The sequence below is a fragment of the Thunnus thynnus genome, chromosome 13 (assembly GCF_963924715.1).
Source record: "Thunnus thynnus chromosome 13, fThuThy2.1, whole genome shotgun sequence".
Lineage (NCBI taxonomy): Eukaryota > Metazoa > Chordata > Actinopteri > Scombriformes > Scombridae > Thunnus > Thunnus thynnus.
Window position 1 is genome coordinate 20,524,437 of NC_089529.1, and position 15,747 is coordinate 20,540,183.

Below are 15,747 nucleotides of genomic sequence, written 5' to 3' on the forward strand. Positions count from 1 at the left end.
CAGAAAAAAACATCTAGCAAACATGTTTAGCAATTTCTCTCTATGACAATGGAGTTAAGACATTGAGTTCATATTTTAAGACGTGTTAGATGTGGTGCAATGATGTGTTGTGACACATGCAGTAAACTGGAAATCTTTGGGTTTTAGACTGTTGTCGGACAAAACAAGCAATTTGAAAAACATCACCTTGACCAAATTGTAACGGACTAGAGCTGCAACTAAAGATTGTTTTCATTATCTATTGATTAGTCAATCAGACATTCGGTCTATAAAATATCAGAAATTGTTGAAAAATGTCTATCACTGTTACTCAAAGATGCAACCTGAAATGTCTTGTTTTGTTCCAAATCGATTGTCAAAGTAGTAATTTTCTGTCAATCGACTAATCAATGAGTCAACTAATCTTTGCAACTTTGTAATGGACGTTTCATGAGCTGTCGTCAGATTCTGACTCATATGTTGCTAAATCCTGGTTGCCTGAAGTATATGTGATGAGACTTTATAAAAAGAGAAGCAGAAATCTATCATGTTAGAGTTCATTCTTTGGCAGAAAATAGAGGGATCAAGTAGGATTCAATTACTCCTGGTGAGAGGATGATTGAGAAAAGACGTTTTCAGAACCTTTAAAGTCAAACACTTTTTTGTGTTTTGACTTTTAATGTTAATACATTGCTACAAATCCAAATCTATTAAAAAATTCTAGCCAAAACGTTTTGCTTCTGTATTTTTATTACCTGGAGCTGTGATGAAAAAGACATACAGAGACATTTTTTCACCGTCGTGTCACCAAACACGTCCTCAGAGCGAACTAAGATGTCATGCTGAACATCCATGTGACGACAAAAGAGCAGACCGACCCGGACGGTCTCACCACGGCATCAGCTGCTCTCCGACAGCCAGCAGCCCGGCAGACTGGGGCTGAACCTGCGAGGCCTGCAAACAAAGACTCACATTGTGCAAAAACATCATGTTTACTGGTAACACGGTTTGATCCTGATCTTGGCCAGTTCAAAACGGTCCTCGTGAATGAGGCAGCTGGTTATTTTAGAAGGCCAATGTGCTAATTACACTAAACACTAACAGATGGTACGTACGGAAGAAAAGTCCGTCACATCTGGTGAGATTTTCATCATTTGCCTTTCTCATCTGTGGCAACACAAAAGAGCCTTTATTGATAGCTTAATTACACAAAACACATTGATTCTATGAAACTCAAACAAGCCTCCTCTATTATGTTATCATATGTTAAGGCGGCATATTGTGCCAAAGATAGTTCCCTGATTGGCTGCACATGACTGGTTCTTTTTATATTTGTATGTAGCGTGTTTACATTTGTTTTTGTTGGTGTTTATTCTTGTTTTGGACCTCTCTTGAGAAGCATAATTCCAATTTCCAATCATAAACCTCTTCACTCAGGTATGAAGACTGAAACTCTTGTGGTCCCTCGTATCTGTTGATTTGAATGATGAATTTTAATGTAAATGACCAACATTTTTTTTTGTGTGTGTGTCCAAAATATCTTGCTGGTTGATTAAGCTGGTTAGCACTGACCATGTTTCTAATCTCTGTGGACTATATACAGATATGTCGATGTGTCAGCCGCAAAGGCTTATTGATCTACTCAAATCACTCTCCTTTTTTTCAGCGGTTAGACCTTCACCACAAACTGTTGGTTCAGCTGTATTACTCTAATACACACAGAGCCACGTCAGAGGACTGTTTTGTCTTTGTTTGTTGTATTTCTCTTATTGACAAGAGTGTATCTCACATGTCGGAAAGGTTTTAGAAGGATAAGAGTGCAATAAATCATTAAAAAACTGGTTTGAAAATGTCATAAGATATTGGAGGCATTACTTTTATGAAAGTATTAGTAGCAGTTTGACTGAAAATTAAAGCTGCATCAATGTATAAGGAATTCTGTCTCTTTAATAGTTAATGTGCCAAATATTTTGTATAAGAGTTACTGCTGTTTATTGACAGGTAGATAGATATTAGTACACAGTACACAGTGTTACTTCTCACATCGTGTAAAAACTAAACACTTGGTATCGTTTTACATTTAATCCCAGTTCTTCTCTTTGATTTGGGAAATTACTGTGATTCATATAATGCTGGTGTTCACATGTGGGTGGGTGGATGTGATTGACTGCATCTGTCCTGTGAACTTTGTCTTTTCTTTGCCTTGGGTTTGTTTCTGTTGTAACACTTGTGCGCGTGTGCTCTCTCCGCAGTTTTGGAAAGCAGCTGGGGGGCAGACGAGGCTGTGAATGCATCACTTTGGAGCCGTCAGAAATGATTGTGGTGAGTAGAGTCTCTCTCTCTCTCTGTCTCTCTCTCTCTCTCTCTCTCTGTCTTTGTCTCTTCACCTCCCACCTCCTTTTTATCCTCCCACCTCTCCCATCTTTGCCCTTTGATTTAATTCCTGTTTTTCCATCTTTATTTGATCTCTCCGTCATCCTTTTTTCCCCTCTGTACTCCTCTCTTGTTTGTCCCTTTTTCACCCTTTTCTTTCATCTCTCTCCCTTTTTCCTGTCTGTCTCCACCATCTCTGTTCTTCCCCGCTGTACCCCCGGTATGTAATGTATCTCTGTCCTCAAATTCAAATTCAAGTGATCTTCATTAGCAGGATGTGAATTAATCGCCAAAGCATTTGCCATTTAAAAAAAACAAAACAAACAAACATTGTTGCAGTATTCAAGCCCAGGAACATTTTTGGGGAATAGAAAATCAGATGATCAACATCAGATGGAAACTCCCCAAGTTTCATGTCTGTCTCTGAGGTGTCACCTGTCAAGTAAAAAAAAATCCCCTAAAAAAATCAAAAACACAGGTCCCCGGCAGAGATTCTTGCATTATAAGTTGTTTGTAGCCTAAATGTTGCTAATCTAAGTTCCTTCAAGTCTGGTCATAGCTGTCTTTTAGAATTAGTCAGCCCTAAAACTGTTTAGTAAGTCCCATTTAACCCGCCGGAGTTTCTGATGGCTCGTGTAACGAGTTTTTCTGTCACAGATGAAATAAATTCCTGACGAGTGAAAAACAGTCGAAAGTGTCTGCCATCGCCTTTTTATCGCATAAATGGACCGAATCATCTGTCACATCCGTCAAAGAATGTCATGATGACAGTCTGAAAAATATTAACAGCCAGATAAAATCATTCTGACCGCCTCTAAGAGCCTGACAGGACAGTATGTGAGTATGTGACTGATAGAAGAGCTACACAAAGTTACATTAATGCTTTAATGGAAGTATTTCATATTTCTTTTTATGTGAGAAAAAGCTTGAAACGTGATCTTCTTCTTGGAGTTATAGTATGTCCAGGACTAGTCTGAAAGATGTTTTGCATCTTCAAAAAGTCTTTTTTTTTTTTCCACAACAAGCTGTTTGAAAACTGCGGTGAATATCTTAAAGAATTTGTTCAGCTCAAGGTTATCACGCCTTCGTCTTTGCATATAAGTATGTAGTGTGTTTCTGTGCGTTTCCACAAGGTTGCAGTGCTTACAAAGTCTCTTTGTCTCCCTCTCCTTTTCCCCCCCTAAATGTCCTTCCTGCTCGCCCACCTTCCCTCTCCTGAGTCTCCGTGTCTGAGGGACTAGAGGGATCAGATAGGATGAGACAGGATAAGCAGTACAATTTTACACCGAAAGCAGCAGGTCGCACTAGTTTCACTAATGCTATTGAATAGGGAACTAAAAAATAGCACAGATTTGACCTTGTGGCTTATTGAACTGTGTTTTATCCTTGTCCTCTAACTGTGATGTCAGAAGACTCTCAGATGTTGTAGTTTTTGTACAGAATTTTGTAAGAAACATCTCATCTTGGATTTCTGTTACTATGTTGGTACTGAATTACATAACTGTCATCACTGTAGCCATGATGAAACCTTATCTACCCTTACAGACAGACTGAGACTCGGATTAAGAGTGAAACAGAGGCAATAATGTGCAAGATTTTCCATGTAAATGAAAGTGAGTTATAGATAGATAGATGGACAGGGTGGGGTTTGGTTTAACTATAAAGCTGAGAGTTCTCCGTTAGACAGAGGTGATGTTATCGCTTTGGGCAGGAAAGATTTCCTGTATACGATCTTTGTGTTGTGTTGTGTCCAGTCTAGTTAGAGAAAGTGCTCCACTGTGTGTCCAGTAGGTGGTGGAGAGGGTGGTCAGGAGTATCCATAATGGATAACAGTTTGTTCGGTGTCTTCCTCTCCACCACGACTTCAAAGGTGTCTGGTTTTCAGCCAATTACAGAGCCGTCCCTCTCAATCAGATTATTAAGTCTGTTGGTGTCTTCGGCTCCAGTGATGCTCCCCCAGCTACAGTTTTACTTCTCTTTATTGCTGATTACTGTAACATAATAATCATTTAACTACTTTCACTCTGAAAGCTTTTATATTCGGTGCTTCGGGCAGTTTTTACAAGGAAAAATCCCCTGGTGTGCAGGAAGTCATGTTTCCTCTACAGCTGAAGAGAACAAAGATGGTAATCTCTCGCTGAAGTTTGAAACCTTTTTTCTGCTCAAGTGATTGTATTAATTAGCTGTCATCAATCATTCAGCTTTAGCCGACACAATAAATAATGATGGCATATCAACAGTCAAAAAAATGAATATCACATGCACACAGTTGGTCTGACTTTAATCAAAATGCTTTTTCAGTAAATTGCTGAACATTATCAGACAAAGTAAAGCAACTCACACGTAGCTCAGTCATACAGTATATAGAAAAACTGTAAATCAGAACTTAACAGAACTCATAATTTGTGTTTATTGTGTGTGGTGTTTGTTTGGATTGTTGACAGTAAAGAGAAAGAAAGAAAGACAGAGGGAGGGTCTGAATAAATTAGCAGTGATTGGTCTCTCGTAGGCTACAGATAAAAGACTGTGAGTGTTTGGAACAGAACCACAAACTAGGAAAAGGAGAAAGTAAATGAGTAAAATTCGCCTCTCATCAACTGATTCCCTTTGCGATCATGTAACAGTCCCCGGAAACAAAGAGCCGCAGCAACTAACACAGGAACTAAAAGTCCCTTTTGTGCATTGCATAACCAGCGCATCTAAAGGACCATGCGGAGTTACATAAATTAGATTGACAACAGAGCAGCGACAAAGCAACAACTGTGATTCAGAACCATCATGTTGTTGTTTGTAATTTACTGTCGCTTGACTGTGATGTCTGAGAACTGTAGACCTTGGAAGGGAAACGTGCCAACGTAGAAAGAAACGGCTTACTCATATATCTCTCTATAGCTCCTCTGCTCCTTTTTACAATAAATGGGATGTCTTCTACATATCTTTGCTTAAACATTACAAGAAAATCCTTGAAGCAGCCTTGACACATGTCAGTCATGCGTCAAGGCTGCTTCAAGGATTTTCTGGCGTTCAGGGCCGCAAATAATAATAGTTCAGGGACATCAGAACAAGAGCTTTTGGCACTTAATCCTAAACTACCCCATGTGGGTCCAGTAAGTTTCTGTTGCTACAGTAAAAGAGAGTGGTGGTACAGATGATCTTCCAGGTATGATTGTGTCATGTGTGAATGTGGAGTTAGCAGGAAAAGAGTCTATATGCTCAGTTGACTCCGTTGCCTGGGGGAACAAAGGATCAAATCAAATTTAATTAAAAAAAAGAGTTTGTGTCTGAGGGAATAAAATTGGTTTGAATTAAACTTACCTGGGTTCGTATTAAACCGTCTCCTGTATGGTCCTTGGAGATTAGAAAAAGATGTCGGGCGATGTGGAGGGGTAAGGAGGAGAGGAGCACATCAGAGCCGCGTGAATAACATGAGGTGCCTTTCTGTGTCTACACATATGTACATGTCTGTTTTCATGTCTAAGCGGTCGCATTTTTGTCTGAGAACTAGGAAATTAGATTGTGTAGAGGCTATTGTTAATATCCAAGCATATCCTCATCTTGTCCACCTTGTTAATGGTCTGTAATGCTTATACCAGCCGTGGCACAGCGGAGCAGGGTGGGGCATTGGATCTGAACTCGTAGGAAGTAAACAAGAACAAGTACAATACACTAAAGCAGGGGCTGGCACACTATAAAGCCAAAGTACCGCTCGGCTGCCAGGCTAGCTTCTGCTGAACAAGTTTAACTACAGCTCCCGCGAGGCTTTGACAGCGGCTTCTGTGTCTAAGACTGATGTGAGATGTTTTTGTTCGTAACTCTACAAATTAACAGTTGATTTATCTTAACCAATGAAAGAAAAGCTCTCTGAGAATATATATTGTTTTACAGCCCGTTTTCTAGTTTTTTGATGTAGTTATGTTGACATATATGTAGCATTTGGATTCATTATTAAACATAGAGATAGTTATTTTGTCGATAATTTAATGCCTGACAAAGGTTTGAACTGATTTCCTTCTTCAAAACATTATGTGTACAGGAGTCCAGCACTTTTTCAACAGATTTTAGCTTTAAAAGCAGGTTGGACTTCTGTTGTCAAATGCAAATCTCAATCCTATTGTCATGCAAATCTCAGGTCAAGATATTAACATAGTCATGTTCATGTTCTTCTTTCAAGCCGAAGGAGTTGTTTCACTGTGAATATTCATCTATTTAAGTGCTGCTTGTGTCTATATTAATAGTTGGCGCAAGTGGAGTGTTTCTGGGGAAAACCCTTGTGCTGCAAAGTAATTAATGCATGTCAAGTTTCAGGCAGCAGCAGCAGCAACTTGTTTTGCTGTAGATCGGAGAAAATTGCTTGAATAGCTGAACAGACATAGAAAAATGTGTCATGTCATCTCCCAAATCCAAGAAAAAAAACACACCAGCATTGACCGTAGTGGTTGACTTGAATGATCTCTGCACCTCAGCAGTGAGTGTCATCGATGACGCCTTTCCAACATGAAAAATAAGAATTTTTGGATAATCATTGTAACACTGGGGACTAAAAAATGACAAGAAAAACTGTCAGGAACACAATACACACTAACATGCACGCACACACACACACACACACACACTCCCAGATAAATGCATAAACACTGGAGCAGAGGGACTATGGTCGAGTCACACTGCATTGCAGCCAATCAGCTAATTAGGTCCATGGGAATAGTAGAGGTAGTGTAATCTGTGGCTGTCGTCATGACTCTGGTCACAGGAGTGACATTCACAGACTGACAGAGCGGGGGCGTGTTTTAGTGTGTGTGTGTGTGTGTGTGTGTGTGTGTGTGTGTGTGTGTGATGGGAACGGAGGGGAATGAAGAGAAGTAAGCAGTGGGAAGACGGGAGTAAGGAATGGATGAATAGAGCAAAAAAAAAGATAGCAGAAGGGGGTGATGCACACTGGTAGGTATGCCATCAGATAGACAGAGGAATGTAAACCAACAGATGAGTACATGAGAAGTTAGTCATACACACACACACACACACACACACACACACGTATTTAAATGGACAGAGGAAACAGGAAATACGGTCACATTATGGCCATGACCGTCAGTCAGAAAAAAAAGAAAGGCAAGAGCTCTCAATAGCTGACAGAACTGGTGGTCACGGGGTAGATGGGGGGGTGGGGGGGGGTTTCATTCTGTCTAGTAGCCAGAGAGGCACATACACAGTGAGACAGAGAGTTAGTTATATGGTCACAGGATTGACATGAAAGTACATCTGGTACATTTCTGACCTTCCCCCTCCCCGAATTTCCTCTGTATTATCTCCAAGCTGTTTGTCCCATGAGGCTCGTTAAAACAAGACTTTTTTTTTTTTTTTTGGCCTTGAGAAGGGACACATTGATACCAATCCTAGCCCCCCTTTACAACTGTTATTTTGTATTTTATAGCCGAACTATCCATCATACAGTTGTTTCAGAGAGTCCATTACAGTTCAGCTACCCACTCTACAGTAGGTAGTCCGTATTGTAGTAGAAGTGCCTCACGTGAGGTTCCTCTGTCTGTTTCAACCTATAGCAGCTATTTGAATCCCATTTCAGCTGTGACAGAAAATCTTCTCCGTGATGGTTTTTTTTTAAATAGTTTTCTGCTCAATTTGTAAGATTGCTCACACTCAAACAGCTGTGTGATGTTTGCTTTTGAGAATTATAATCCTAGTCCTTTCATGGGTTTTATTGTATATGTTACACGTGGGAATACAGGAAGGTGGACACAGGCATAACTTCAGTCCTGGCTCCTCTTCGACCTCCCTCTCATCACACACACACACACACATACAAACACAGTAGTCCTATCTCCTCATAACTCTTTGTGGCGGATCATGGGTCTGTGTATTGAAGACTTCTGTGCATACGCATGACTGACCTGAGGTCTGAGGGGAAAAACACAGTGGTCACTTACAAAAACAGTCAGTTGAGTATTTACAGCATGACACAGCCTTACTCTTTCGTACCATGTGCGTTATGACACTGTAAGTTTAAAAGGGGGAAGTTGAAAGACTGATGAAATATCCTTCCTAACCATTTTAACGTTTTCTTTGATACTGTGGCCTTATCATTTTAAACCTAGCCCGTAATGTTTTTTATACTTTTGTAACAGTCCTTTATAAGAATGATAATAACTTTATTTATAATTTTACTGGTTCCAAAGTCAAGAAGGCATTCATAACACGCACTGTTTTGGATAATTGGTAAATGTATTGTCTTTAATGCATGGGTTTGTGAGGTAGCATAGTGAAGATGTGTAAGCCAGACAGAAAGAAAAGTGGCAAGAAGATGCAGTTTTAAAAATGTTCAAACATAAGCATATGTATTCAGTTAATTTTGCTCTGACCCAACAAACAGAAAACATAGGGCACATCTGTTATAAGGAGTTATCCGATCAATATACTGGATACAGGCAAAGATGGAGCGTACTGCTGAAACAAGGCTCTGACAGCTAGCAACAAACTCACAATAAACCTGTTATGACAGTCAAGTAAGAATGGTGGACCCCCGACTGATATGTGATTTGATAGATAAATGGACAGACAAAAAAAAAAAAAAGTAATGTCTTAATCAATAGAATCACACAGGACAGTTTAATTAACAAACATGTTTTGGTAAGTAAACAACACCACACAAAGAAGAAGCATAACAGAAGAAGGGGTAGAGTGTGAATGTTTTGAGTATTTTTGACAAAAAAACATAATTCAAAATATCAATCATGAAACATTCAGCTATAAAAAAAAAATGAATAAAAGAAGAGTTGAAGCAAAATGAAAAATAAGTAGCAAAATCACCTCACACAAATACACACAAAAAAGTTATTAAGTGAAAAAAAGTACACAAAAAGAAACACTTAAGCTCAGAAAAGTCAGTAAAAACTTATTTTAAATAACAGTTTGAATGACAAGGCAAAGTTTTATTTATTTTTATTTATTTTTAAGTACTGTCATTAGTGACATAATGAGGCTGTTGACTTAATTAACATTATGCAACGGAGAAAGAAAACAAATTCCTCCATCAACAACAGACCAGCTCAAAAAGATTACAGGGAATGAATTGTATGGCCGGAATCTGTGTGTCCTGCTGTTTTTTTTTTTTTTCGTTTTTTTCTGCCAGGCGAGGATATTTGCGTATTTACGGTTTCCTGGAGGAAACTGTGCGCTCAGTGTATGCTCTGTGCGCTTGTTAGACAGCCAGAGCGAACAAGCAAGCATGTGAGTAAGTCTGTGAGTATGCAACGTGTGGAGCAGCTGAACTCTTCGGCCCTCAGAAGAAGACAACTTTCCAAATCTGTGATAAAAAGAGAGACAACCCTCGTTTTTCTGTCCTCCGTTAGCGATCTTTTTGTTTGTTCATTGTTAATTTGCTTCTTTTTCCTTTTTTTTGTTCTGGATGCTTGCCCCAGAGGATGTAAATGTTGCAGGATCCCTCAGGATTTTGGAACGTTTTAAAAAATTTGGACGCAACACTTCTATTCATCTTTTGAACAGAAGTGTTTCCCTGCTGGGGTTTTTTTTTTTTTTTTCCCTCCCCTCTTGTGGTATTTCCTGCTTTTATGTGTTGTTCTGATCCTGTCCTCGCGTCCGGATGAGTGTGCTCCGCTGGCACCGGCTCTCTGCGCTCTGGAAGAACTGGATGTTCAACCAGGAGCCAGCAGAAGAGCAGGGCCAAATCTCAGAATCTCCAAAACATGAAGAGGAGCCACGGAAAAAGGAGGAGAACACGTTTAAGGATAACAACTCCGACTGTCAGAACTCAGCAGAACTAAAGAGCCAAAACTTGGATTACAAGAACCAGAAATCAGAAATTAAGACACAGAACTTGGAGCTTACAAATTGGAATTCTGAACCTAAGACCCAAAAATCTGAAATACTAAAACGTCGCTGCTCTGAGCCATACTCTAAGGTCTCCAGCAGTGAGGATCAGTTTTGCAGCTGCCCCCACATGCCTGAAGGTTGCCGGTGTAAGTCCCCTAAAAGCTGCTATTCTGAGGAGGGTGTCGACTGTTTATTGCAGGTGGATAACGGCAGCGAGGGGGACGACAGCTTCCTGCAGAGAGAGGGATCCCAGCGGAGGTCCAGACGGCGCTTTAGGAGGGTCAACCCCAGGGGAGAGCGGGAACTCATCACAGACGGCCAAGAACCCGCCAGCTACAACACGGTAGGAGTAACATCACTACTAAGAACAGAAGCTAATGCTAGCTGTGTTTTATTATTTACTTGTTGAGTGCAGTTGTCAGAGGTATTGTTGTTGTTGTGTATTGTTGCATCTTAGATTGATGTAGAACCATAACTAAACACAATTACACTTTATGCTTCTTAACATTTGATCTCTCTCACTAAACATGCATAGATGGATAGATTCTGTATCTTTAGATAATAGCAGGCTGTTTTCAGAGGGATTCATCATAATAGACATGTTGGTAGAAAGATCTTCTAAAGTGTCCTCAGTCTAAAGCATCTACTTGTCAAATCCCGCTATTCTTTCTGTAATACTTAACGTTAGTCGACATGTGCACAGATCTATAGAGTCTCATCAGTGGTTTACTTGTTCTCTCGACTCAAGAAGATGATGTAAGATTTAAAAGGACCGGTGGACAACAAAAGCTGGTAGAAAATGCTTTGTGACAATTTATATTTACAGCACAGCGAGGGTGCATTCTTGTCGAGAGTGCTCACAGAGAAGAGAAAAGCCCTAAACATTATAATGTAACCTATATTTTATATCCAATAAACAGGGGATTTGTCTAGTAGGGATAAGTAAACTGGGTCCCTTTTAAAGGCCGTTTGACAGGCAGGATTGTTGAGGTTTGTGTAAGTTAAGTATTGAAACTCATGAGCATGTGTGAGTGTCCTTTTTGAATGAGGTTGAGTTTTTTCCCTCTCTCTCTGATAGGATCACCGGGGGCCAGCCGTGTGTCAGTTACAGTTTCTACTAATCACCAGTTACCACGCTTTGTCACACACACAGTCACAAAGGCGCGCACACACACACACACACAGAGGCACACAAACTTCAGTGCTTAACTCACACACGCACACACACTCACTTTCCCCGCTCACTCAAACTCCCTGGGGCATTACAAAGGAGCTTAATGGAGAGCTTAAAGTGTCCTCTGCCGACCCTACCTGCCTCCCTATTCTCTTGGTGATTGTCCCACTTTTTTAAATTACATTTCTAGCCTTCAGCGTCGCCGAATCCCACCACATTCTTTTCTGTGACTGCATTTATTATGTAAAGGACAACCACTCGGATGTGCTAACGCAGCACTACTCGCAAGACAAAAAAAACAAGCGGAACGGTGCGAATGTCCTGGAAATACAGAGGATTACATTAGTCTTGAATTAAATTAGAGCAAGATCGGGGGGGCAAGGATGAGCTGGGGACACATTTAGCAAAAAGAAAAACGTCAGTTACACAAGATCATTGTGCTATGACGTGTATGATACTCTTGTTATTGTTAAGTGACTGACATGCTCACTTTTCGTTTCTTAAATGAGAATATACATTTGAAGTGTATGATATGCTGGGCTGGACCTGTTTCATTCTCACCACACACAGACATACAGAGTTTGCATACTGTCCCGTTATAACTCTATTTTGTTTGTTTCTCTTCCCTTTTCATGTTTCTGCTGATGTCTTCAGGATTATGTCAACAACCAGGTAGGAGAAAATACAAAAATGAAACATTCCCATTCAATTTATGTCTGTCTCCGCTCCATCCCTTTTTTTTTTCTTTGAGCATTTCCACATCTGTCAGGATATTTCAGTTGATGTGTCTGGCATACGTGTGTGCGTGAATGTGTGTGTATGTGAGTCACCCCCGATTGAGGCACTTGTTGTTTAGAAACAGGCAGTGTTGGGAAAAGAGGGTCATTTCAAGGCAGCCACACATGCACAATCTGCTGTCTGCTGACATTGTGGGTGGCAGATAGGAAGGGGGGGGCTAACTGTGGAATAAACAGATGCACGTTGGAAACAACAACTGACTGGTTAACCAATGGAGGACGAAGCGTTTTTTTTTTGTTTTGACATTTAAACCTGCTGGGACAGACGTTTCAGACAACTTGAATGTGTCATTTCCAGGATCTCCCTCAGATTTGGGTCAGATTAACATAAAGAGATCATATTCTGGTAAAGTGGAAATTAAAGTTATTTGATTTGTGAGACACCAGAACCACTATCTCTCACCATCACATGTGCTCTTGGTAGATAGATGACAGTACCACCAGTCGATTTCTTTGCACCTTCCAAATTTAGTAACCAGTTTTTTGATGTGGCAACCATGCAGCAATGAAATAGCCTTGTTGTAAAACTTTTACGTTGGTAACATCATGACGAGGATCATTCTTTGACCGGGTGTCTGAATATTAGCAACCAGAAATGTATCCCTACAAAAATCAAACACTTGAAATTGCTCAAATCATCAAATAAGAATTCAAATTTTGCGGACTTTGAATTTTCAAGGAAAGTGTTGTGGCTGTTGGGATGGAATTCTCTAGGAGGTCATTGATCAATTTATCATTTGACCAGTTAAAGACCCGTTCCCTCTCTCTGTAATTAATAAACCAACTGAGCAAGTAAGTGGTTTTTAAAAAGTCATAAAAACCTACACCTCGGTGTATTTTTTCTTTTTCTTTTTTAATGTATGTCAGGGGGTTGCCCATTTGTGATGACATAATGTTAATGAGCGGATGTTACACAGGCTATAAATGTATATTGTACACACACTCACACACATATACACGCTCAAAGAGAACCGTTTTTTCTGGCAGTGGATCAGAGGATGTTGTTTAGGGGCCTTATTGAACCATAATAACATCAGTGATCCATTATCACTGGTGTGCGCTGGTGTCTCTCTCTCTCTCCGTCTCTTAATGGCTTGCTCCAGAGTGAATGGAGTTCCTAAAGCTATGAATTGAGAAAAAAAAAAGAAAGAAAATGTAGCACCTCTTGTATCTTGAGCAGAGGAAAAAAGGGTGGAAGTATATAGAATAATACATCTACTACCAACAAATCACACCAATGAGAAGGTCTACCGGCTTTCAGAAGCAGAGAAAGACAAACTGCTGATTAGTTAAAGCTTTACTTTGTTATTTTATCTTATGTCTTTTATTTTCTGCGATGACTCTGGTTGTGATTGATTCTCATTGATCCAGAAACCTGATTCCTCTCCCAGCAGGGCGAGAGACAGAAGATCCTGTGCATTCTCTCACTAACATAGCAAACCACTGGGATTCACTAATGACTCAGAGTCATACTAGACACACGCACACATACACACATATAGACAATTTGCACGAAAACAGGCACACAGAGAAAGTCACTTGATTAAGATATCACTGGGTTACTGTCTCTCTCTTAGGACAAACCAAGATAGATAGATGAACCCATCACCTCATTTGCCTTTCAGGGGAAACCTGCTCAAAGGGCTTTTACAGCCGGGCTACTCCACAGCACCCCAGGATCATTAATTTAACATGATGCGGGGTGAGCTATCTGCACATGATAGTTCAGTATGTACAACACTTGAATCAAATCCGCAAAGTGTTATGTTGTGCTGTTTTAGGAATCAATGTTTGGCTAAATTCTGAATTGAATACTTCTGTTAGGAGAGAGACTATTTCAGAAACAAGCCAGTAGCACTGTATGTGTCATATGATTTTTAGACACACTCTGTGTCTGTTTTGACTTGTTTTCTTAGAGTTCATTTGTTGCTGTGAAAAGCTCTTTGTGTGAGAAGTAACCTCATTCGACTTGAAACATTCTTGTTGAAACGTGCAGAGCATGAAGAAGCATCCTCTTGAAATGACGGTATGCACCGGAAACGCTGTCTCTTGCAAAGTCTGTGGTTAGCTAGCTTCCTGTTTAAGAAGTCGTCTACTGCTTTGTTGCCTTTCACAGCTAAGCATTTGTTCTGTGCTCCGGGTAATATGGGACACACGTGAGCTAAATGTGCAAACCTGCATTAATAATGTAAAGCCACCAGCGAACCAACATCAGCCACCAACGAACGTCTAATAAAATTCTTTTAGGCAGAGGGGGGGGGGGGTTCATGAAAAGCTGCTGTGGGCAAAATTTCTGTCTAAAAGTACACAAATGCTCTTTAGTGTTGTCATTCCTGCTTGCTTGCCCACATGAAGTTTTTGGTAATGAGTTTAGTCACTGATTAGAAATCTCTGCACACAGGAAGCAACAAATACACTTTCACACCAAACCTCTTCCTAAACAGCAGTAAGATGTATGGGCCACTTGCTCACTGGGCTCAACCATTGAAGGTTGAATATGCTTTAAAGAGTAGATTCATTCCCCCTGTTCCTACCCCTCACTTAGGATGCTTTCACACCTAACCTGTTTGATTTGGTTAAAACAAACTCCAACAACCGGACCAAATAACTAGACAGAGACCTCTTAAAGAGGTTGGTCTCGGTCTGCATTGAAGCGGACTCTGGTTTGGTTCCTTTGTATACTGAAAGCAAACAGACCAATCATAGTATTATTTGATAGTAGATATTTGATTTTACAATGATCTACAGTCTATTGAAGCTAATGATGCTCATAAGCAGTTACTTCTTTATGAACCCTTTGTGACACCAGAGAAGATAAATATACGCATACAGTAATGAATGAGTTACCTGTTGTCTGTGGGACTTCATGTTTACAGATCTTGGTTTTCAGACCACAAACGGACTGACCAGAGTCTGCTTGGAAAGGGGACCAAGAACCTCCTTTTCAGGTAGTCTCAGTCTGGTTGTTTGGTCTGCACCAGAGTTTGATTGGTTGCTTTCACATTAGCTGGAATGAACCACACTAAATGGGCAAATTAGTTTGATGTCAGGTACATATTTGGTAGTAAATGACTGACCAGAGTCTGCTTGGAAAGGGGACCAAGAACCTCCGTTTCAGGTAGTCTCGGTCCGGTTGTTTGGTCTGCACCAGAGTTTGATTGGTTGCTTTCACATTAGCTGGAATGAACCACACCAAATGGGCAAATGAGTTTGATGTCAGGTACATATTCGGTAGTAAATGGGGACGTACCACTACCCGAGTAAACAGCTGAAGCCCCCCTATCAGTAGTACCGGTGGCCCTGGTGGTGAGATTGTTTTGTTAACTAATGTTTCCAAGGTCAAAATGAGCTTTTAGGTTTAGACCCTTTAGCATAGCTAAGCTAGAAAGTACTAAATTTATATATAAGCTTTCTGTTTAGGGATCCATTAGCAATGACTTTACCTTGATGATGCTGACTTTGGTGGTATCATATTAGCTCAATTTGATGAGCTTGTGCTCGTCATGCAGTGACATTACTCAAGTTACCTGAACGTCACCGCTTACAGTCAGGTTAAATGTAAGTTTGTGTTCATCATGC

General features: G+C 40.3%; 1 protein-coding gene across 7 annotated transcripts in view; it reads left to right on the forward strand.

Annotated features, from left to right (window-relative positions):
• The window catches only part of rapgef6 (Rap guanine nucleotide exchange factor (GEF) 6), a 158,611-nt gene that overhangs the window by 53,193 nt on the left and 89,671 nt on the right, over positions 1-15,747 (forward strand). For 2 of the 7 annotated variants that reach the window (XM_067608570.1, XM_067608571.1), the window contains 3 exons: positions 2,232-2,301; positions 10,397-10,540; positions 12,026-12,043. In XM_067608570.1, coding sequence (XP_067464671.1) covers positions 2,232-2,301; positions 10,397-10,540; positions 12,026-12,043 — 232 coding nt within the window. Of the gene's footprint in view, positions 1-2,231; positions 2,302-5,370; positions 10,541-12,025; positions 12,044-15,747 lie in introns of those variants that run through there. The other 5 variants (XM_067608568.1, XM_067608567.1, XM_067608572.1 and 2 more) reach the window with 4 other exon arrangements.